The sequence below is a fragment of the Neovison vison genome, chromosome 9 (genome assembly GCF_020171115.1).
Source record: "Neovison vison isolate M4711 chromosome 9, ASM_NN_V1, whole genome shotgun sequence".
Lineage (NCBI taxonomy): Eukaryota > Metazoa > Chordata > Mammalia > Carnivora > Mustelidae > Neogale > Neogale vison.
In genome coordinates, this window is record NC_058099.1 from 30,523,140 (window position 1) to 30,546,642 (window position 23,503).

Sequence of the window (23,503 nt, forward strand, 5' to 3'; positions counted from 1 at the left end):
GGTAGGACAGTGAGGGTTTTTCCCCAAGAGAGAAGAAATGAAAATATAAATAAATTTATAATTATACATATAAAAAAGTATATAAATATAAATACATATAAATTACATATTACATATATTACATATTATATACATTAAAATATATGGAACACAGGAAAGAGGGGAGTATTTCTGGGAGGGCAGAGTAAAAAGTCTGAGTTCTCTTCATATTGCTTCAGTGTTCTCAGTGAACTCAGAAACAAGATGGTCAGCTAAGGATGAGGGGGGTACTGACAATCTGAAGAGAAGGGTGACCGTAGAAAGCTGTCATCTAGGACAGAAGGAGAATGAATGGACTGCAGGTCAGAAGGCCAACTTGGCAGCCTATAGGCCCTGCTTTGAGTATAAATGTCAGGGAGACGCCTTAACCAGGTGGTGTGCTTTTCAACAACTGCCATGTAGGCAGTTCAGCTGTATGTGTATACAGCAGGCAGGAAGGCATGAATCAGGATTAGAGTTTTGTCAAGTGAGTATGATAAAGCAAGAGAGGAACTACCATGACCAGCCACGGAGTTTAAGATGAATAAGGAGGGGATGAAGACGTGCAAGGGGCGAGGACACAGGTGCCATGATCAATAAACTGGAGGCCTAGAGGCATGGAAGCTGGCTGGGTAGGAGCTGCGAGGTATATGCTAGGTAGAATCCCGCACGTATGCCTCTAACCCGCATCTGTCACTTGAATTCTCAAACCAATATATATCCCGCAGCCTACTAGACACCTGTAAGTGGATCCCCCACAGGCATTCGAGACCAAGCATACTACACTGAACATCATTTCCCCCTAAAGCTCTTCCCTCTTCCCATTCCCTTTCTCCACTCAATTCTGCCTCAGCCAGAAACCCAAGGGACACTCCTGACTCCTCCTTCCCATGACCCTCCATCAGCTCCCCCACAAACCCAACCGGTCACCAAAACCTAGGGGTTGAATCACCGTGTCTTTTCTCTGCAGTTCATCTGCCAAACTCAGTGAAACTCCAACTCCTTTCCTTAGTTCAGGTTCTCACTCCTTACTGACATTCAGTCTCCTGATCCATTTTCCACAAAACCACCAGAATAGCTTTCGGATCTGATCACAACTTCCTTAACCAAAATCCTTAAGTGCCTTCTTACTACGTTTCAAATAAAGGGCAAGCTCCTGGGGTGGCACAAATGATCCTGTGTAAGACCTGACCCTCCTCTGACCATGTAGCTCGCTCTCCTCGAGCTGAAATTCCTCGTCCGAAGTCCCAAATCATCTCGTGTATATCTATCTATGTATGGCAGCATTTTTCATATTATATTTTAACTGCTTTATTATTAGTCTCCTCTACCAAATGGTGGGTTTTTTGGAAGCCTAGATCCCTGGGTCCCTGTCATACTTGAATTTGAGACCCAAGGGCCAGGAAGAATTGGCTATAAAGTAAGTAATAAGTAAACAAACAGGGACGCCTGGGTGGCTCAGTTGGTTGGACGACTGCCTTCGGCTCAGGGCGTGATCCTGGAGTCCCGGGATCGAGTCCCACATCAGGCTCCCAGCTCCATGGGGAGTCTGCTTCGCTCTCTGACCTTCTCCTCGCTCATGCTCTCTCTCACTGTCTCTCTCTCTCAAATAAATAAATAAAATCTTAAAAAAAAAAAAAGTAAACAAACAAATTAATGGTGGGATAATGCTAGAAAATTCTAACCTAACAATAGGACTGTGGCTAACGGCTGTTCATCCCTGCCTGCTTCCTGCTACCCAAACACATCCACCTACTAGTCGAAGCACACGTGATGTTATGACCTGATTCTTGCAGACTTTGTAAATGCTGAGACAAAGAAAAAGATCTACTTGCTTTTTAGGAGGTACAAGAGTGCAGAAAAGAGATTCTCTGGCATTTAAAAAACATCTCTAGTCTGGAGAATAAGGAAAAACTGATCATCATTACATGCATTCAAAAAATAGTTACTAAGTAGCTAATGGGCCAGGCCCCACCCTAGACACTGGGAAGACAGGGTTAGCAAAACAGAATCCCTAACCAAACAACACTTACAACCTCTTAACATTAACTGCTATTTATTAAATGTATAAGGAAGACCAGATATTGTGCTAAGCACTTTGCATATATTATCTCACTTAGTTTTAGCAACAATTTAAATTTAGCAACAATTTTAGGAGGTAGGTATTATTATTACAATTTTAGAAATGAGAAAATGAGGCTTAAACATTTAACTTCTTAAGGGCACAGACAAGAACTGGCCCATCTGGTGGACCTGCTCCCAAAGCCTTTAACAGCTTATACCATTCAATCGTCTGACTGTCAATTACTGGAAAAATAAATGCTGCAAAGTGACCTGGTATCACTTCACTAATAGGACATCGGCCTCTCTCATCCTTCACTTTTAGGTATCCTGAAAGATGCCCTATCCTAAGAGAACATCACGATCTGAACTTCTATCAAGATATGCATGCACGTGGGACGGATATGAGGACTCCCCCAAATGATTTTGTTTTAAAACTGGCCTGCTCCCCTCTGTACAGCTGTGTTTCTTTAACAGTCAAGAAAGGGGAGGTGGGAGCAGAGTGATAGCTCCCCTGAAGTCAAAGGGCACTTTTGATCAAGAAAAAGTCAAAAGCTTAATAAAGAATTGTTTAATCATTAACAGGGTATAGTATTTTTGTTTTATTTTTTAAGCAGGAGGAGAGGAGGAAGATGAAAAAGCCAGGAGAAGGGAGCTAAGGGTAGAGGGACCAGGAGACCTGATTTCAAACAGCTTTCTTTCACTTTCTGGAGAGAAAGATCCACTGGCTTATAGGCTGACAGAACAAAAGAACAGTATTTTTTCATGTTTTGATGTTTCGACTAAGAAAGAGAAAAAAGGATTCTGGCCCAACTGCAGGAGGCAGGAGTGAGCAGAATGACAGCAATCTCCCCTCATCTGTGGAAACATTAGCCGGCTAAGGAGACCGACAGGAGGTAGAGGATCAGCTCACAGCAACAGCAAGAAGGGCTACCAGCAAACAGACACAGAACAGCAAAAAGCATTACAATCGTTAGGCTGAGAGTCAGGAAATCTGAGATCTAGTTTTGCTGCTGCTGACCTTGAACGAGTCGCAGAACCTCTCTGGCATCAGACAGTTGACGATTTACACCTTTCCCATTTCCACTTCTCTCCTCACACCTGGTTCCACATCCCCATTCCCTTATTTTTAGAAATCTATTTTAGTGTTATGTTTTATTTGAGTTACATGTTCTCTGTTCTTAACACATTCTTTAGTCCCTAAATCACCTTGTGACAGATTGCCTGAACCAAAATAGTGCTGGAATATGGCATATTTTTATATGAAAAAAATGTATTAAAAATGTTAAGTCCACAATCTTAAAACCCTAATATGACATCTGGTTTTGATTTTGCATACTATACTTATCAGTGCTTTCCAAATGATGCCACTAATTTATTTTTTGACTCAAGTGCAAATAATTATTACTCTTTGGTAATATTTAATCCGTAATTCATTGCTTTCTACAGAGCAGTGACTGAAGGAAAAAATTCCTCACCTCTGACCTGGAGGTGTTCACCTACCTACAAGAAGCCTTCTGAGTCGAATAGATGAATTCACACTTCCCATGGATGCAGTAACCATTGAGGTTTTCAGGGCAGGGCATGTGGTTTCCAATATACACATCTTCTCTTTGATCACTAGCATCTTAAAAGAACATAAACTAGGTCAATAAACAGTGAAAAGCAAACTGAAAAATAGGGACTTTTCAAAGTTCTGACAATAAATAAATTTGCAAGGTAATTTGGAAAAGAAATTACCAGAAGCCCAGATTGGGGTCTAGTAAGAACTGAGATCTCATTCTGACATAAACACAGCAGTCTGTTTAGAGTCAAAGTATTTAAAAATAGTTGCAGGATATGACCACCCTGAGGTATGACCACCCTGAGGTACTACTGTTTACAAAAAATCTGCCCCCCCCAAAAAAAACATCTTGGCTAAAGAAATAAATGCTACCTCTACAAGAAAATTCATCTCCATGACCAAGAGATAGTATATTACAGCACTGGCCTTTGGAGATTTAACTCTAATTCACCTGGGGACTATGAAATTGAAGTAAAAAAGAATGGAATGGCAGAAAGGAAGTTATGGGACTCTGAAATTTTAGGGTGAAAGGTTTATTTTTGGAATGAAAACTATTAAGCATATTGATTTTTTTCTTTCACATGAAAATATATTTGCTGTTTTTTAAATCTGGTTTTTCTTTGTATATGTTATTGCATTAAAAAGTCAAATGACACAGAGAACAAACAGAATTTTAAGTCACCTGAAACCCAAAGAGAACCATTATAACCATGCTGATACACATCTGTTCAGACTTAGGTATACTGATTGGAACTGAACTGAGTTGAATGAAGAAAATGGGAGTCTGATAAGTAATTTCAACGTCAGAAATGGGAAGAGAGGGTGCCTGGGTGGATCAGTTTGGTTGAGCATCTGACTCAGTTTTGGCTCAGGTCATGATCTCAGGGTCCTGACAGTGAGCCCCACGTAGGGCTCTGGGCTGGGGGTGGAGACTGCTTGGGATTCTCTTTCTCACTTTCCCTCGGCCCCTCCCTCCCACCTCCTCTTCCCTCTTAAAAAAAAAGAAAGAAAGAAAAGAAAAGAAAAAAAAGGGGAAGAAAATCAGGAAAGAAAGATACAAGAAGCAGGAAAGATGGAAGCATGAGGACCCAGTCTTCAAAATTAATTTCATGCATTCATTCTCTCTTATCCCTCTCTTTCCCCCCAAACCCTCTGTCTCTGTCTCTCATGTACTTGCATAAGCACATATTCATCCATATACCCACGCATTCTGCAATGGATTTTTAAACTTTTTCGGGGGGGGGATATTCATTAATACATTCATTCTCAGCTCTATGAATTCAAGAGTCCCCAACGTTTATAGGCCTGTCCTTATGTAGGAAAAATCCCCAGGTTCCTATCGGTTTCTCACAGTTCTAGCTTAAATTCTGTGCATTATTAGCTATGTGACCTTGAGTATACCACCCTAAGACTGAGATTTCATAACTGTAAAGTCAGAATCGTAACAGAACCTGTACTTCCCGTAGTTTTGAGAGGATTACAGGGATCCTGTAAGACCTTATCAGGAATCCTGATAAGACCAAACTGATGTCATTTTAACCTCAAAATTTATGTATTTACATTGTACTAATTTAGGGCTATAAAGAAAACTGAACCAGAAGTCAAGAAATTCAACATGTAAATTCTCAATTTTAAGGTACCTCTGCTCTTCGTGACCGTGGTCAAATCACATTGTCTAAGGCAGTTGAGAAAGATCAGCATTGTCTGACATAATATAAGACATGCGTAATTTTTTATTTTCTAGTAGTTGTATTTTTTAAAAGTAAAAAGAAATATGTAAACTGATTTTAATCACATATTTAATCTAATACATCAAATAAGTATCATTTCAATATATAATAAATATAAAAAACTGTGATTTTTTTTTTTACACACATTGTCATATTTAAATAAGTTTAAAATCTGGTGAGCTCTTAACACAGCACATCTCAATTCCAACTAGCCATGTTTCAAGTACTCAATATCTACCATGCAAGACAACACAGTATAGATGATTATTCATTTATCATTTATTAATTACCTTCCATATTCCAGATACTGTGCTAGGTGCTGGGGACAGAAAAATATCCTATCCTCAAAGGGCTCATAAAGTCTCCTCCAGCTCCCAAACTATAATTCTGCCACAGCAGAAGAAATCATACCCTACTTCAGGGCGGCTATCATCCTAAGCACCCACTTCTCCACTACAATACTCATCGTACTGTCTTAGAACCTTTTGGGTTTTTAAACTCAGTGTGTACCATGAGACTGTGAGCTCCTTAAGAATCTAGACATTTTTATTATTCATTTCTGTATAACTCCTAACACTGAGAACATAGTACTTTTCTGGCTATGGTTTCAAATTAAAAGTGCTATTCTGCATTTGCAATCAACCCATACCGTTGTATACAACGGTCTCCCATAGCACTCATCATCCTGCAACTTCTCAGAACATGATATTTTCATGGTGTATTAGACCACAAAGTACATAATAATGGGACTATAGAGACTGAGGTTATACACCAACCTATAATAATAATATCTTATAGTCCGTATAATAATGGTACTGTATAGGTCTATAGAGGCTGTGGTAATGTACTAATCGACCAAAAGAAAGTCCTATAAACAGCAGGAGATTTCAAGAATGATGCAGAACTAAGGCTATCAGAGAATCCAGCTACATCACAGCAATAAGAGAAAGTTAACTAAATCCAAAACAGGGTTTTGAAAAATGAGTAAACAAAGTACAGCACCAGTAGCATTTACTGAATGAATTAATGACGGAATGTGGTATCAGGCTCTAGGCAAAGCAAAGCCACCTAAAAACATGGACATGTGTGAACGCAGATAGCTCAGTTGGTAAAAACATGGACAGGTCCAGTAGACTAAAGTCTGTGGTTGTCACAGAATTCAAATGAAGCATTCTGGGGCACCTGGGTGGCTTAGTGGGTTAAGCCTCTGCCTTAGGCTCAGGTCATGATCTCAGGGTCCTGGGATGGAGTCCCAGGTTCTCTGCTCAGTGGGGAGCTTGCACCCCCCCCACCTTGCCGATTGCTCTGCCTACTTGTGATCTCTCTCTGTCAAATAAATAAATAAAATCTAAAAAAAAAAAAAAAAAAAAGGGCTTTAAAAAAAATTAAGCATTCTGCTCAGTGCTGCCTCTAGTCATTCCATTATTCTTACATACTATTTTTGTGCACAACCATACGCTCAACTAAGCTACAGAAGATATAAAGAAAAAGTATACACAGTCCCTGCCTCTTTTTTTTTTTTTTAAGACTTTATTTATTTGACAGAGAACACAAGTAGGCACAGAGGCAGGCAGAGAGAAAGAGAGAGAGAGAAGCAGGATCTGCACTGAACAGAGAGCCCGATGCGGGGCTCGATCCCAGGGTCCTGGGCAGAGGTCCTGAAGGTCCTGAAGGCAGAGGCTTTAACCCGCTGAGCCACCCAGGCGCCCCCACAGTCCCTGCTTCTAAGAAGCTTATAATCAATTCAGGGAATCAACATCCACACACAAAAAAACTGAAAACCACAACAGAAGAGTTCCCACAAGAGAGTCAACAATTAAATGTAAAAGAAGGGTTTATAATAGGGGGTGCTATGGGAAGTTCAAGCTTAAAAAAGAACTCATTGTAAGTGATATCACTCAGGGAAAAATTCACAGAAAGGGCAGGACTTAAGTTAGCTCTCAAAGCATATACAGATTTATTCAGATAGAACAGTAGAAACCAAAAGGAAGCTAGTGGAACCAAAAGGAAGAAGAGTGGAAACCAAAAGGAATGCACACAGCATTCTCAATAAGAACAAGAAACAGGGGCGCCTGGGTGGTTCAGTGGGTTAAGCCTCTGCCTTCGGCTCAGGTCATGATCTCAGGGTCGTGAGATCGAGCCCCGCATCAGGATCTCTGCTCAGCGGGGAGCCTGCTTCCCCCCCACGTCTGCCTGCCTCTCCGCCTACTTGTGATCTCTCTCTGTCAAATAAATAAATAAAATATTAAAAAAAAAAAAAAAGAACAAGAAACAGATGAGAAGAAGCAAGAAACAGCAAGAGCTGGATATTCAAACTGGGGAAGGGTGTAGGTCAAAATTGGAAAAACGAGCTGAAATCAGATTATGGAAAAACAGGAACTCCAGGTGAGAAATGTTTTCTTAAAGATTGATTGATTGATTGATTGATTTAAGAGTAGAATAAGGAGAGAATCTCATGCAGACTCCCCACTAAGAATGGAGCCAGACACAGAGCCTGAACTCACAATCCTGAGATTATGACCTGACCTGAAGCCAAGAGTCAGATGCTCAACCAACTAGGTCGCCCAAGTGCCCCCCAAAATGTTTTCTTAATCATATGGATAAGGAAGACACTGAAGGCCTCCTAGCTGGGCAGTAACACAACAAAAACCATGTTTTACATAGTTGAGAGTGGTTGCCAAGATCTGGTGGTTAGGGGGAATAGGGAGTAACTGCTAAGTGAGGTTTCTTTTGGGGTAATGAAAATGACGTAAAATTTGATTCTGATATGATGCTTGTATAATCCTAAATATACTTAAAAAAAATTTTAATTGAGGGTGCTGGCTAACCCAGCCAGTAGAGCATGCAAATCTTGGTCTCAGGGCAATGAGTTCCAACCCGTGTTTGGTGTAGAGATTACTTTAAAAAAAATTTTTTTAAGATTTTACTTATTTATTGGACAGAGAGAGAGAACAAGACAACAAAAGCAGGGGGAATGCCAGAGGAACCAGGACCCTGAGATCATAACCTGAGCCAAAGGCAAATAGTTAACTGACTGAGGCCACCCAGGTGCTTCTTTTTTTAATTTTAAAAAATTGAATTGCACACTTTAAACAGGTGAACTTGACAGTATGTAACTTGTGTCTCAAAAAGCTGTTAAAAAATTTAACTGGGTAACAGCATGCAAGATAAAGAGGTAAGGGAACTAGGAAGATCAGGGGACCAATTAGAAAGTTACTACATAGGGCGCCTGGGTGGCTCAGTGGGTTAAGCCGCTGCCTTCGGCTCAGGTCATGATCTCAGGGTCCTGGGATCGAGTCCCGCATCGGGCTCTCTGCTCAGCAGGGGGCCTGCTTCCCTTCCCCTCTCTCTGCCTGCCTCTCTGCCTACTGTGATCTCTCTGTCAAATAAATAAATAAAATCTTTAAAAAAAAAAAAAAAGAAAGTTACTACATAATCCAAACTTATGGCAACGAAAAGCTAAGCTAGAGCTTAGCATTGGAATAAATATTAGAGAAAAAATAAATACAGCTTGAAGGTGTTTTGAAATGAGCTCTCCAAAACTCAAAGATAGAAGGGCTTTTGAGGGCCATCTGGTCTGATGAAGGAATCCCTTTAGCTACTACCCAGAAATCCTGTTTCTAATTTACCACTTTCAAAGGTGAAGAACTCAACACAATTAATTCCAATATTATCAAATGTTCCTTATGTTGAATGAAATCTCTCCTTATCTACTGATTTCCCTGTTATCTGTTTACCCCATAAATCCCACCCAACAGGGGCGCCTGGGTGGCTCAGTGGGTTAAGCCACTGCCTTCGGCTCAGGTCATGATCCCGAGGTTTCAGGATAAAGCCCCGCATCCGGCTCTCTGCTCAGCAGGGAACCTGCTTCCCTCTCTCTCTCTCTGCCTGCCTCTCCATCTACTTGTGATTTCTCTCTGTCAAATAAATAAATAAAATCTTTAAAAAAAAAAAAATCCCATCCAAGAATTTTTTTTCTGAAGGTCAAACTTCCCCAGTCCCATTCTTTAGATACTTTGCAATAACCATCTTTACAAACATTGCCCAGCACTAACCCCTTCAATGTACTTTAGGCATTTAGCAAACAGAACTATCCTTTGAAGTTACTTTTAATACAGAATTATACAAAACGACTCTCCTCCAAGGAAAATACGCATGAATTCAAAGAAAAAATGGTCAATAGACACACAAAAGATACTCAACATCACTCAACATCATTAGGCAAATGCAAATCAAAACCATAACACAGCACCCCACACCCATGAGGATGACTACTATCCCAAAACAAAACAAAATATTTAAGTGTTGGCAAGCATGCAAAGAAATTAGAACTTTTGAGCACTGCTGATGAAAGTGTATGATATAGCCGCTATGGAAAACAGTATGGTGGTTCCTCAAAAAATTAAAAATATAATTCTCATACGATCCAGCAATTCCGTTTGTGGGGATATATGCAAAAGAACTGAAAGTAGAGTCTCAAAGAGATAGCTATCGGCTCATATTCACAGCAACATTCATAACGGCTAAAAGGTAGAAGCCAACACAAGTGTCCATCAGTGAATGAATGGATAAACAAGACGCAGTACATACATATGATGCAACATTATTCAACCTCAAAAAAGACATTCTGACTTTCTTTTTTAAGATTTTATTTATTTATTTATTTATTTATTTGAAGGAGGGAAGCACAAGTAGGGAAATAGCAAGCAGAGCGAGAGGAAGAAGCAGGTTCCCTGCTGAGCAGAGAGCCTGACATGGGGCTCTGTCCCAGGATGCCGGGATGGTAACCTGAGCTGAAGGCAGACACTTAACAACTGAGCCACCCAGGCCCCCTGGACATTCTGACTTATGCCACGATACAGATTAACCTCCAGGACATTATGTTCACTGAAATAAGCCAGTCACGAAAAGACAAACACTGTAGGATTCCACTGGGAGGAGGTACTCAGAGTAGCCAAAATTATAGAAACAAAAAGAATGATAGTTACAGGGTTGAGAGGAAGGGTAAGTGGAAAGCTACTGTTCATTGGGTATAGCTCCCATTTGACAAGATGAAAGAGTTTTAGGAGCACCCTGAATGGCTCAGTCATATAAGCAAGCATCTGACTCTTGCTCAGGTCGTGATCTCAGGGTAATGGGACCGAGCTCCACATGCAGCTCCACACTCAGTGGTGAGTCTGCTTACAGATTCTCTCTCTCCCTCTGCCTCTGCTCCTCCCTCCATGTGCATGTATTTTCTCTCTCAACTGAATGAATAAATCTTTAATTAAAAAAAAAAAGATGAAAGAGCTCTAGAAATGAATGGTTGTGGTTGTACAACATCATGAATGCATTTAATACTACTGAGCTATGCACTTAAAATGGTTTAAATGGCAAATTTTGTTACATACATCTCACCAAAATAAAAAAAATTGAAAAAAAAAAAAAGCCTCTAAACATGAGCCTAATGACAGGAGGTTCAGTAGAAAAATGTAGTAAAGCTGAGTTCAAATTTAGACCTCTAGGGACGCCTGGGTGGCTCAGTGGATTAAGCCTCTGCTTTCGGCTCAGGTCATGGTCTTAGGTCCTGGAATCCAGCCCCATATCCACTCTTTGCTCAGCAGGGAGCCTGCTTTCCCCTCTGTCTCTCTGCCTGCCTCTCTGCCTACTTGTGATCTCTCTCTGTGTCAAATAAATAAATAAAATCTTTTAAAAAAATTTTTAGATCTCTGACTAGAGTCATCCAAAAGTATTTACTAAGCACCTTTTATGTTCCAGGCAATACATACAAATATATGAAACTAGAGCTTAAGATTAAGCTCTAAATTAAGGCTAGAGAACAAAGGTTCACCAAGGTGACAGCCGAAAGTACATTAAAGTTCTGAAGGAAAGTAAGAGAAGAAAGCAAGCAAGAGGGCAGAAGAGAATTCTGGAATAGCTATGATACAAGAAAAAGAGCACCAGGGCTTAGAGTCAGAAAAGGGACGCCTGGGTGGCTCAGTTGGTTGAGCAGCTGCCTTCGGCTCAGGTCATGGTCCCGGCGTCCTGGGATCGAGTCCCACGTCGGGCTCCTTGCTCGGCCAGGAGCCTGCTTCTCCCTCTGCCTCTGCCTGCCTCTCTGTCTGCCTGTGCTCGGTCTCTCCCCCCACCCCTCTGATAAATAAATAAAAATAAATAAAATCTTTAAAAAAAAAAAAAAGAAAAGCCTGCATTCTAGACCTTGCTCTGCTATTCTACATGAGCCACAAATTTGCAGTTTCAGCTTCTTCACCTGCAAAAGGAGGATAACATGTTGTAATGAGGATCAAATACTAACACAAATATGTGAAAGCGGCTGACACACAGAAGGGCACACGAGCAATAACGACTGAATGGATGTATAGCCATGAACCACATTAACCATGATCTAGATACAGGTAGACTAACCAATGGTGAGACCTTTGACCACAGCCCGGTACCAACAATGAAACAGAAAACAAAAGTATCAACAGTCACCACAGTAACATCAAGTGATATATCCAGTGAAAGTGGATATATATATATATATCCAAGTGAAAAATCCAGTGATACAGCATTTCATAATCAGAGTAATCCTAGGCAGTAGATATTAGCATCCCCACTATATAGATATGATCACTGAGGCTCAGCAAAAGCAAGCCACATAGTCTTTAAGTGTAGACCAAGTCCGATTCCATAGAGCAAACTCTGAACCATCCCACCATTATCTCACCACACTACCCTGGGAGATGTGTAGGAAATGGACAAAAGCAGAACGTCCAAACACCTGCTCTCTAGACCACGTAAATTAGATTAACTTCAAAAAGGAAAAGGAAAAAGGCTTCAAGACATCAGGAAGCACAGTTTCAGAAACGATAGCAGCGATGTAGTCTCACACAGCAAGAACTGGACACAGAATGGTCTTCTCCAAACAATGCCCTCAGGCAAGTAGTGACAGGCTCCGTGAACAGCTGCAAGTGCTCGTCTCTGAACAATGTTTGTGTGTGTGAGATACAAAGAGAACACTCGGTCACCCAGTGGTTCCTTCCACCCACAGAGGCATTCAGAAACAAAACCTACCACCAGCGGCAGTGTTTTCAAATACAAAGGAGAGTTTGGTTCTAAGCAATGATGTTATAAGAAAACCCAGTACCAGATGGCCTATCTGCAAAGGCATGTCCCACTGGAGGGCTGTCCTGGTCCATCAATGCACAACCCAAATAAAGCATAAGGAGTTGCTATTAACAACCAAAACATGCACCTGCTAGGTCATTTGCTGAGGCCACAACAACCACATCAACACTGTACCAGGAACTCTCGGGCTCATTTCTACAGATACCTACAGTTAAAACATTTAATATATTCTTTCTTGTTTCCCCTATACTACCCTGCACCCCAAGCCTCGTCACAAACATATCCCTCCATACATCGTTCCCTAACCCCAGTCTCCTCAGACCCCATCAAAGGTATAAAGGTAGGTAAAAAGCCTACCTACCAAAACCTCTTAACTCATTCCTAAATCCCCCTATTTTCCATACAAACCCTCACTTCTCCTTTCCTAGCCTTTCCACACGGCCCAGTGAAACACATTTTCTGATGTGAATAAACTCATCCACCTCCTCAACCATCCCCTTAGAAGCACGCCTTTCATTTCCCTGATAGACCAAGATCACATTACTTCCTACATCCCTTTTTCCTTCCACTTTCCCCTGTCACCTCCAGATCATATTCCACTCTCCTCTCCCAATGACCTTCATCTCTTAGGGGTCTGCACCATCCACCCAGGTGGCCTTCTAAAAGTCCTCCCCATGACTCTCCGCAGCATACACTCTCAGATTTCCCACAAGATTTTAGCAACTGGCTCAGTTTTACCATTCAACGAGGGGACTTTATCAAGACCATTTTTAAAAGGGCACATCAAAAGAGCTGCATTAAGATGTGCAAATGGGAGTCACCAAGAAATGGGAAAAATAATACCAATACCTCAGTATCTCTGGTATCCCTGGTCAGCAGGAGGACAGAGACTATTGAGAAGATGAGGCCAAAGATGGGATGAGGGCTGGGGGTGAAGTGAACCTCAGGAATGAAGCAAGAGAGTCTTGGAAGTAAAAAAAGGTGTTAGGGTTAGATGTTAGGCTGTAGGAAAATATCCTTTGGATAACAGTGGTCATGTCGAAATGTCACATGGAACAAAGGAACTTCCTGGGCAGATGGGAATTTTAGAGACTGCAATAAAATTCATTTTCCAAAACTGATACCTTAACATTCATGTAGCTCCCTGAATGGAAATTAGACCTCCAAAAAAAAAAAAGAAAACAAAACAAAAAAAAAAACACACAAAAAAAACAAAAAAACCTGTAAAATAAGAATAATAAAAATCAAGTGGGTAGTGATATATAGACAAAATAAGAATGACAAAATGCTGGAAACTGCTGAAGGCATGTATTGGGTAACTTAGGGTTTATTATACTATTCTGTTTATATACGCGTGAAATTTTCTACAATCAAGTTTTTAAAATGTCACATACCCATCTCCCACATCCCTCATGTTCAACCATCATACCCTACGTGGCTTCAACAACTACAACACAGCTTCCAACACTGCAATTTCAGTATTTATGAGAGATTTCCCAATAGCCCAAAAAAGCACCAATTCAGCCACCATGCTGGACAGTCAAATATTCCATTTCAGGAGCGCTATTCTCCAAGAGCTCAACTTTTAAAAAATCTTCCATACTAAGCACTTTCTTCCAATTTGTCCAGCTTCGTGTTGGTGCTGTGTTGCTGCTTTTCACTTTGCAGCCTCCATCCCTAGATGCCTGCCTGCCTACCTAGTCTTGGTTGTGTACTGGGGACACAAAAATGTACTAAAGGCCTCCTACAAATGATTGTGAGGACAAAAAATAGAAGCAAATGGGGGGGGGGAATAGTTACATTTTGACTTCTACTACCCACTACTACATTTCTCAACTCTTTCAAAATTTGGATTTCATATTTATAACACTAGAGAAACTCCTTCTTCTGAGATAACCAATGATTCCCTTGTCTTCAGATTCAATGCTTATCCTCTGATACCTTTATGTGACCCCTCCGTATTGGCTTCTGTGCCACTGCAGCATTCTCAATTTTCTCTGGAACCTGTTTCTGCTTCATCCTAAGCCTCCTCTTCTTTGTAGTAATTGTACCGTCTAACAGAACTTTCTGCCACTCTTGATATGTTCTATGTCTGTGTTTTCCAATACAGTAGCCACTGGCCACATGTGGCTATTTAAATTTAAATTAATTGAAATGAAATTAAAGGTTTGGTTTCTCAGTCATCCTAGCCCTATCTCAAGAGTGCAAGAGTCTAAACAATGAAGCTCTATTATCTTACTCATCCTCAGGACTTCACTTATCTATCACCTCAATCTCCGAAGATTGCAAATTTATGCTAAATGAAGCCATCCGGAGAGTTCCACAAGCAACTCAAACTCCAAAATTACTCACCTCCACATCAACTTCTCCCTTACCTTACCTCAAACACATTTCCCCTCCCAACATCCTTAGTTTTATAAATAGAAACCATCATCCAAGTCATCTAAACTCTCTATCCCTCTAATCTAAGCCAAAGTCTATTCTCTTTGAATCTATCTAACAGATCTCCCGTCTCCAGTCCAATATATATAATAATAAGCACCATCTTACTGACAGGCACTGTTCATTCAACTGGTTAACTTTGCAGCCTTATCTTTTCAAAGCTATTAGTGATTCTTCACTGCCTACAAATAAAGTTTAAATTTCCTAGGACAACATAGCTTTTAAGACACCTCTTCCGTTAGTTCTTCAGATCCTCACAATTTTCCACCAAATAGTAATCTCTTCTGAATTCCCATTGCACTTTTAACCACATTTATAACAATAACAAATTTTTACTTTGTTAGAGGGTTATATTCATTTCTTACTAAACCAAAGGCTTCTTAAAAGATGGATGTCATGTATTTGGTATCTTTCTACCCACTAACAGGGTCTGATGAAACGACAACTATAAAGTAGGCACATAATAAATTAGATCTAATTTCATTTGAGTTACAGGTCAATTCTTATGTATAAAGAATTTTCAGTATCTCAAAAGTGGCCTAGGCACCAAATTATCGCTGTAGTTTTATCAAAGGCAGACAAGTATTTAGGGCATACACAATTCCCCAAATTACCTTAAATATGAGTTTCTACCTACTGAAAAATAGCCTTCATATTCTGGTCATGTACTAACAGTATAGAGAATAAAACTACAGCTGATGTATTATGTCTCCTATGGGAATACAGGAGATTTTCTATTTTAAAAACAGCACTTGTATCAACATAGGAAACTGATACTTCAGGAGCTCATGGATATAAATGATTCAGGTGTGATAGGATTCCAGTGAAGAAAATAACAAATTCTTCAATGATAATAAGTTATTATTTATTAAGCACTTAAGAGTATGTCCAATACTGTTTCTAAGCGCTTGACATGTATTATTTAATTTTTTAAAGATTGATTATTTATTTAAGAGAGAGAGAGGGAGTAAGCATGCAAGGAGGGGCAGGGGCAGAGGGAGAGTGAGAGAATCTTCAAGCAGACTCCCCACTGAGCACAGGGCCCAACTTGGTGCTTGGTCTCACCCCCAATAAGATCATGACCTGAGGCTAAACCAAGAGTCGGACATTTAACTGACTGAGCTCCTAGGAGGCCCTACATTATTTAAATTTTATAAAACTATGAGATAGGTACTATTATTATTCTCATTTTACATTTTTTTCGAAATTAGGCATAAAAGGTAGATCACACATCTAAAAACAATTCTCCATTAGTATAACCTAACAAATGGGTAGAAGATGCATGTGTGAAAGAGCAATTATATTTAAGTCTCAAACTAGGAGTCCCATGATCTAGACCTGCTTCAGTTCACTAGACAGAGCCTCATAAAGCCTCAATGTTCCCCTTGGTCCTTAGGCCTCAGAGTAGTTTAAGAATCATATTAAATCAAAGAGCACTGGAGTTAATGTCAAGATACCTGGAATCCAATCCCTGCTGCTCTGACTTTTACTACATATAAGACTCTGTACCAATAAATCCTACAGTTTCTTTGAGTTTCATACATTCTTTTGACAAGTATGGAGCACCTAAGTATGTGCCAAACATTCTGCCAAGAGTGAGGAATACAAAAGTGAATATGACAGATGCAGACACAGTCTCCCGTCCTCACAAAACTCAGAGCCTAAAGGGGGATACAGATGAGTAAAAAAGACAATTATAATTAAAGCAGGTTAAGTGTTTGCATTGGAGAGTATATAGAGACACACCTAATCTAGACTTAGGGTCAAGGATTACTTCCCAAAGGGAAATGACTAAGGGAAAAGCTAAGACTGAAAGGATGAATATTAGTTAGAGAAAAGTTCCAGGCAGAGGGAATAAGGATCAAAGTCCTGTGCACAGAGGGCAAGCATTAATAGTATATTCTAAAGAAGTGAAGAGGATTTAAAAAGCAAAGATGAGGGATCTTTCAGTGTAATATCTTACAACTACAAGTGAATCTGCAGTATCTCAATCAAAATTTTAATTAAAGTATATATGAGAGGACTCTGTAAATTGAGAATAAGCAGCTTAGCTTTTTAATATTATTAATAATATACTCCATAATGTATTGCTACAGAGAGCAAAGCTGGAATGATCATTATAATGGAAACAGAACTACGAAGGACAGCTCATGACCGTATTTCAATAGTTGGCCGAAATCTGGAAAATCACGAATTCAGTACCTTTCACATCTGGTCGATATGGTAGTCCATCATCTTTTTTTCCCAACAAACTAGTGTCATCTGTGTCTATAAAAGAAAAGTTTTCAGATTAAGACACACGGGATGTTTAAGTCATACCATGAAGCTCCCAAATATTCCAAATACTCCAGTCCTTCCCAACTCTGTCCACTTATCTTGCTCACATTTCCTAGCATTCTCTTCATCTGTTGTGCCATTTCTATCTCAGGCCTCAAGGCACCCCAAATATATACACGTTCTGCAAGATGAACAACCTAACTTCATTTAGATTTCAGCTCAAATGTCATCTCCTTAAAAAGTCTTCCCTGTGCAAGCTAAAATAACACAGACCCTAAAGGCAAAGGATTAGCCCTCTCTTCAAGGGACAATGATCTCAAGATTTACCTCTCCTACCACTGTTTCTCTGGAAACATATCAGATTAAAATAAAGGTGGAATCTCAGCTTTGTTATCAGACAAAACTTAGATAGAAATGACCCCAGACTGGTGAACTGTATCTGGACTGGGAACACTGTACCTGAACCAAAAATGCATGTTGGGGGCACGTGGGTGGCTCAGTGGGTTAAAGCGTCTGCCTTCGGCTTGGGTCATGATCCCGAGGTTACGGGATAAAGCCCCGCACTGGACTCTCTGCTCAGCAGAGAGTCTGCTTCCCTTCCTCTCTCTCTCTCTGTCTACCTCTCTGCCTACTTGTGTTCTCTGTCAAATAAATAAAATCTTAAAAAAAAAAAAAATGTCAAAAATGCATGTTGGAAGCACAAGCTTCAGCGTCCCACTACATAGTGAGAAAGGAAAGGGAAGGTGTGATTAGGTATGAATGGAAGTATTACCAAAAGGACCAAGATAAAAGTTAAGGACCAGGGGCGCCTGGGTGGCTCAGTGGATTAAGCCTCTGCCTTTGGCTCAGGTCATGATCTCAGGGTCCTGGGATTGAGTCCCACATCGGGCTCTCTGCTCAGCTGGGGGGCCTGCTTTCCTCTCTGCCTGCCTCTCTTCCTACTTGTGATCTCTGTCTGTCAAATAAGTAAATAAAATCTTTAAAAAAAAAAAAAAAGCTAAGGACCAACTACTCCAAAGGATTCTAAATAGGCATCAATTTCAATTAGTAAAATTCTCAAGGCTGACCTACTTGAAGTTTGAATTTGCAAGTAGAACCATTCAATCATGAACCAGATCTTCATAAAAGGCATTATTTCTCTAAGCTACTGTTTCAACTTGGGCTCTAAATGCCACTCTATGAAAGAAAAACAAACTATGCACTTTAAGATCAAGGCTAGGTAGAGTGTCTACCCACAAGGGGTCTCTATCAGCAAATGGTGTGTTCTCCCACCCATATCTGATCTGCACCTGGAAATCCTCTGAGGAGCTTCTTGAGCATTCTCTGGTAGCTTAAAGCAGAGATACTGCAATCCCTAGTATTGTATTTCACAAATAATTTCTTACCAGTAAAAAGTACCAAACTCTGGCTTACAACATTTTCCCCTCAGCTTAGATAAAAACATATCCCCTTAATAAGTCCAAAAAAGGCAGGAGGGTTGGGCCTTGTAAGCAGGAAAGACCTGCAAGTCTATGACAATGTGTCGGCTCTTGTATGTTTTAAGTTACTAGGAAATAACACATTATCCTAGCCCATATGTGTGTATTACTAAGGAACTTGAGAAGTTCTGCCTTTAGTGACTGGATATTTCTAGTTGAAATGGAAAACAAAAACAAATTCTTAGCTGGCATCGTGGCTCTAAACTATGACAAAAAGCAAGAAAAGAATTTTCTTGGTAAGAAAGAATTTTAAACTGAAAGTAATAAGTTTTCCTTACATTCTATAACCGCACACCAAAATCTCTAACAGTACAAAATATGTAGGGGCAAAAACTACTGAGAGAACGTGAAAACAAAGTGAACTTTTATGCTCTAGGAAAAAAATATAATATGAATATATGGTAATGCTTGTAGTTTTACTATAATTAAAATAAGTTGACTATTAAACAGCTATAATCATTACTATAAACTTGAGACAATCTTTAAGAACTATAAATGTATCTACAAGTCTATGTTAGGAAGGGCTTAGTAACTACTTGATCAACAGAAAAGCATCATTTGAGTCTTGAGAAGATGAAAATAAATGAAAAAAAAATCTGAATTAGTAACAACAAAGAAATTCTAAAATACAAAGTAATAGAAGAAACAAATAGAAGATCAAAGACTTCTCATTTTACAAATATGGAACACTACCTAAATGACAAATAAGATTTCAGACACAGAATATTAAAGACAGGTCTCTGGATGAGTAGAATGGATTTTACCTGTGCAATGACCGAGATGCCTTATATCAATTTGTTCTTGCTTTATACAAGATGCTTCTCGAACAAAACAAGGATTGTTGTAGGAACTCCCATCAGAAGCACACACAGGATTAAAACTGTAGCCACTGCAATCTATATTACACACACACCTGTTGGAAAAACAAAAATTACTTATATTTACAACAAAAGTATTTCACAGTGCTGTATTTCTCACTTTCTTCTTTTCTGCTTGCTGTTAACAGAAGTCAATATATTGTTTTAAGTCACTGATAAAAAAATTAAGCGAAGTGAACGCTCAGCTAACAATTTCTTTCAGGTGATAATTTGGAGATAATTTCATCTGGATATTATTAATCCAGTGGTTTCCCCAGAATTTTCATATCTAGATACAATAATCAAGGGATGTCAAATGTCCACAATGTTAATTAAAAAGCAACATGCCGTAGTGGAAAGGGCACAGAACCAAGTCAAAAGCCATGAATCTAAATCTCAGCCCAACTAATTATTAGATTTGGGTCCAGATTCTTCCCCTAAGTCTTAGTTTGATCTGTAAAATAGAGGTTATAATAATATACCAACCTCACCAAATAACTAGAAAGACTAAAAAACATAATTTTATATGAAACATGTAAAATGAAAGCCCTCCAAAGTGTTTCTGGCTGCACATCTACCGGTATTGCTGAGTGTCCCCTCAACACTGACACTGCACAAGAGACCCCAGGCATGATCACTCCTCCCAAGAACAAAAAAATCTAAATCAGAGTATAAAAATAAGAAAAAAACCAGGAGCACCTGGGTGGCTCAGTCAGTTAAGCCTCTGCCTTCAGCTCAGATCATGATCTCAGGGTCCTGGGATCAAGTTCCACATCAGGCTCCCTGCTGCGCAGGGAGCCTACTTCTCCCTCTGCCTCTGCCTGCTTCCCCCCACCTCCCTCCGCTTGTACTCTCTCTCTCTCTGACAAATAAATGAATAAAATCTTTTAAAAGATAAATAAATAAAAATGAAATTTTAAAAATTTAGACTCTCCTGCTTTCAGCAACACTGTAGACTCAGAGATTATGCTAAGCTTCCCACTGAAAACAACAAAAATTACAGGAAAAGTATTTTAAAATATTCTCTCAAATGCATTCAAAAGTTGACAAGAAATCAAGGAATATTCAGAATAAAAGCTATATGAAGACAGGAACACAGAAAGGTCAACTGAGCTGGCTAAAGCTGATTTTTACCTTGAAAAGTGTTTACCAAATTGGGTAAATTCAATTATCAACTTTTGTAGCCTTGCAGGCCTCTGGGAACAGAAGACAAACAATGCTGACCTACCTAAGATGGGGAGTTTGAAGACCCTGGGAAAGCTGGAACCTCAAAAAGCTACAACTCTCAACATGAGGGGAAACTAGAAATGAGTTTCCATATTCCACAGGGACTTTAAAGTGGGAAAGAAAATGCTGTGTTGAGCCATGGCACTGAAGAGAGGAAAGAAAGACATCTCCCCTGCGAATTGAAAGCCACAGGCCAGCCCTCACATGGGTAATTACAACTTAAAATACTACTTGGGTGTTCTGAAAAACCTCAAGCCCAGAGTTTTTTAAGAGCCAAGGACTGGAAAGGCCCCTAGGCAGCTGACAGAAGCAAATGCAATCTCCTTTGGAGAAACCAACTTTATTATCCTCGACCTCAAACATTTTCCAAGATACACTTGTGAGAAAAAAATAAGCAGATCATACTCACTCAGTCATATATCTACAACAAATAAGCAAACAAAACACCATGAGTAGAACAAAATGATCTGAAAATGAACCAAGCAGGGGTACCCGGCTGGGTAAGCCAGTGAAGCATGCAACTCTCAAGGGTAAAAGTAACTTTAAAAAAAAAGAAAAGAAAAGAAAGAAAGGAAGGAAGGAAGAAAATGAACCAAACAGAATTTCAGAATAGGTAAGAATGTATTATTAGAAATAAAAAAAACTTGGGGCACCTGGGTGGCTCAGTCGATTGAGCGTCTTATTCCTCATTTAGACTCAGGTCAGGATCTCTGGGTTGTGAGATAGAGCCCTGCACTGGGCTCTGCACTGGGCGGAAGGGAAGCCTGCTTGGGATTTCCTCTCCTCCTCACACTCTGCCCCTCCCGCTCCATGGCTTGTACACTCTCTCTCTTTCTCTCAAAAAATAAAAAATAAAAGGAAATTTAAAAACGCAATAGACAGACTTAACAGCAAATTAGATAAACAAAAGGTGAGTTAGGGAACTGGAAGACAAGTCAAAGGAAATTAACTCAAACCACAGCAGAGAGTATAGAGGTGGTACACAGGGAAAAAAAGATGTGAAGAGACATGGAAGACAGAAGTGACAGAATTTGGAAAACTTGGACTGGACCTCAAGAAGGAGTAAAATGAATGAGGCAAGGGCAATATTCTCAGCAATTCTTTGTCAAACTTTCGAAAACTAAAAAAAGATACTTATCTAAATATTCAAGAAGCCTGATACATTCCAAACAGGATTATTAAAAAGAAATCTAGACAAAGAGATATCACAGTGGAATTTTACAGCAATAACAAAAAAGAATATTTTAAAAGCAGCCAGAAAGAAGAGAAAGGTTACTTTTAAAAGAGGTAAGAATAAGAGGGACAAGTGTCTTCAAAAGCAATACTGAAGCCAAATTATTTATAGTCAGACAGTGAAATAATGCCCACAATGTGCTGAGATAAAATAGAATTCTATATAAAGACAAATATCTTTCATGAATGAGGGTAAAATAAAAGTAATTTGGAAGAAGTAATAACTTAAGAGTTTGTCATCCAATGGCTAACAGTAAAGTTAATCATAAAAGCAGTTAAACAATGATCTCATAAAGAAGATCTGAAATGCAAATAAAGAACAAAAGCATAAATACATAGGTAATATTAACAAAGCTAGCCTTGCAGGGGCCCAACAATTTCACTGGTAGGTAAGGTCCCTTAAAATCTCATATACAGGGGCACCTGGGTGGCTCAGTGGGTTAATCTCTGCCTTCGGCTCAGGTCATGATCCCAGGGTCCTGGGATCGATCCCTGCATCCGGCTCTCTGCTCACCAGGGAGCCTGCTTCCTCCTCTCTCTGCCTGCTTCTCTGCCTACTTGTGATCTCTGTCTGTCCAATGAATAAATAAAATATTAAAAAAAAATCTCATATACATGTGCACCAGGAAATGTAAATAAGAACATTCAAAGCAGCATTACTCATGAGAACAAAAGACTAGAAACAATCCCAATGTCCATCAACAGTAAAATGCACTGTAAAAGTCCAAAAATTAAATTCAATAAGCAGTGAAACTGAATGAACCATGTGCATTCACATGAATGAATCCCAAAAACGTAATTGCTAAGCAAAAGAAGGTACATAGAGAGATGATTCCATTTTATACAAAACTCAAAATCAATTAAGAGATTTAGCATATGTGGTAAAACCATTTTAAAAGCAAAGAGAAGGGACGCCTGGGTGGCGCAGTTGGTTAAACGACTGCCTCCGGCTCAGGGCGTGATCCTGGAGTCCCGGGATCGAGTCCCACATCAGGCTCCCAGCTCCATGGGGAGTCTGCTTCTCCCTCTGACCTTCTCCTCGCTCATGCTCTCTCTCACTGTCTCTCTCTCTCAAATAAATAAAAAAAAAAAAATAAAAGCAAAGAGAATGCAGGATACTAGGTAGGTAGAGGAAAGATGCAGTCAGGGAGAACATCAAAGGACAGCTCTGAAGTACTGATAATATTCTATTTCTGATTTGGGAGATAGGATTCACAAAACTTTGTTTCATTTTTGTGCATTAAACCAAGTGTGTAGTTTTCATGCATTTTTAAATATATATTCTATTTCACAATTTAAAAATTTAGGCACCAGAAAAAAAATTAACAATTCGTATTTACTAAAGTCAGAAATGGCTTTTACATTTCAGCAGGCGTGTGGGGATTGAGAATGTGACAGAGACCACATTTGGTCTGCAAAGTATAAAATATTTATCATCTGGACCTTTACAGAAAATCCTTGCTGACCCCAGCTTGACGGGATATAAGGGACCAAAGTTGGAATGGC

General features: G+C 39.6%; 1 protein-coding gene across 2 annotated transcripts in view; it reads right to left on the reverse strand.

Annotated features, from left to right (window-relative positions):
- Positions 1-23,503, reverse strand: part of TMEFF1 (transmembrane protein with EGF like and two follistatin like domains 1) — an 86,319-nt gene that overhangs the window by 10,195 nt on the left and 52,621 nt on the right. For both annotated transcript variants that reach the window (XM_044265253.1, XM_044265252.1), the window contains exons 6-8: positions 19,445-19,593; positions 17,128-17,193; positions 3,583-3,706 (exon numbers count right to left, since the gene is read on the reverse strand). In XM_044265253.1, coding sequence (XP_044121188.1) covers positions 3,583-3,706; positions 17,128-17,193; positions 19,445-19,593 — 339 coding nt within the window. The remainder of the gene's footprint in view (positions 1-3,582; positions 3,707-17,127; positions 17,194-19,444; positions 19,594-23,503) is intronic.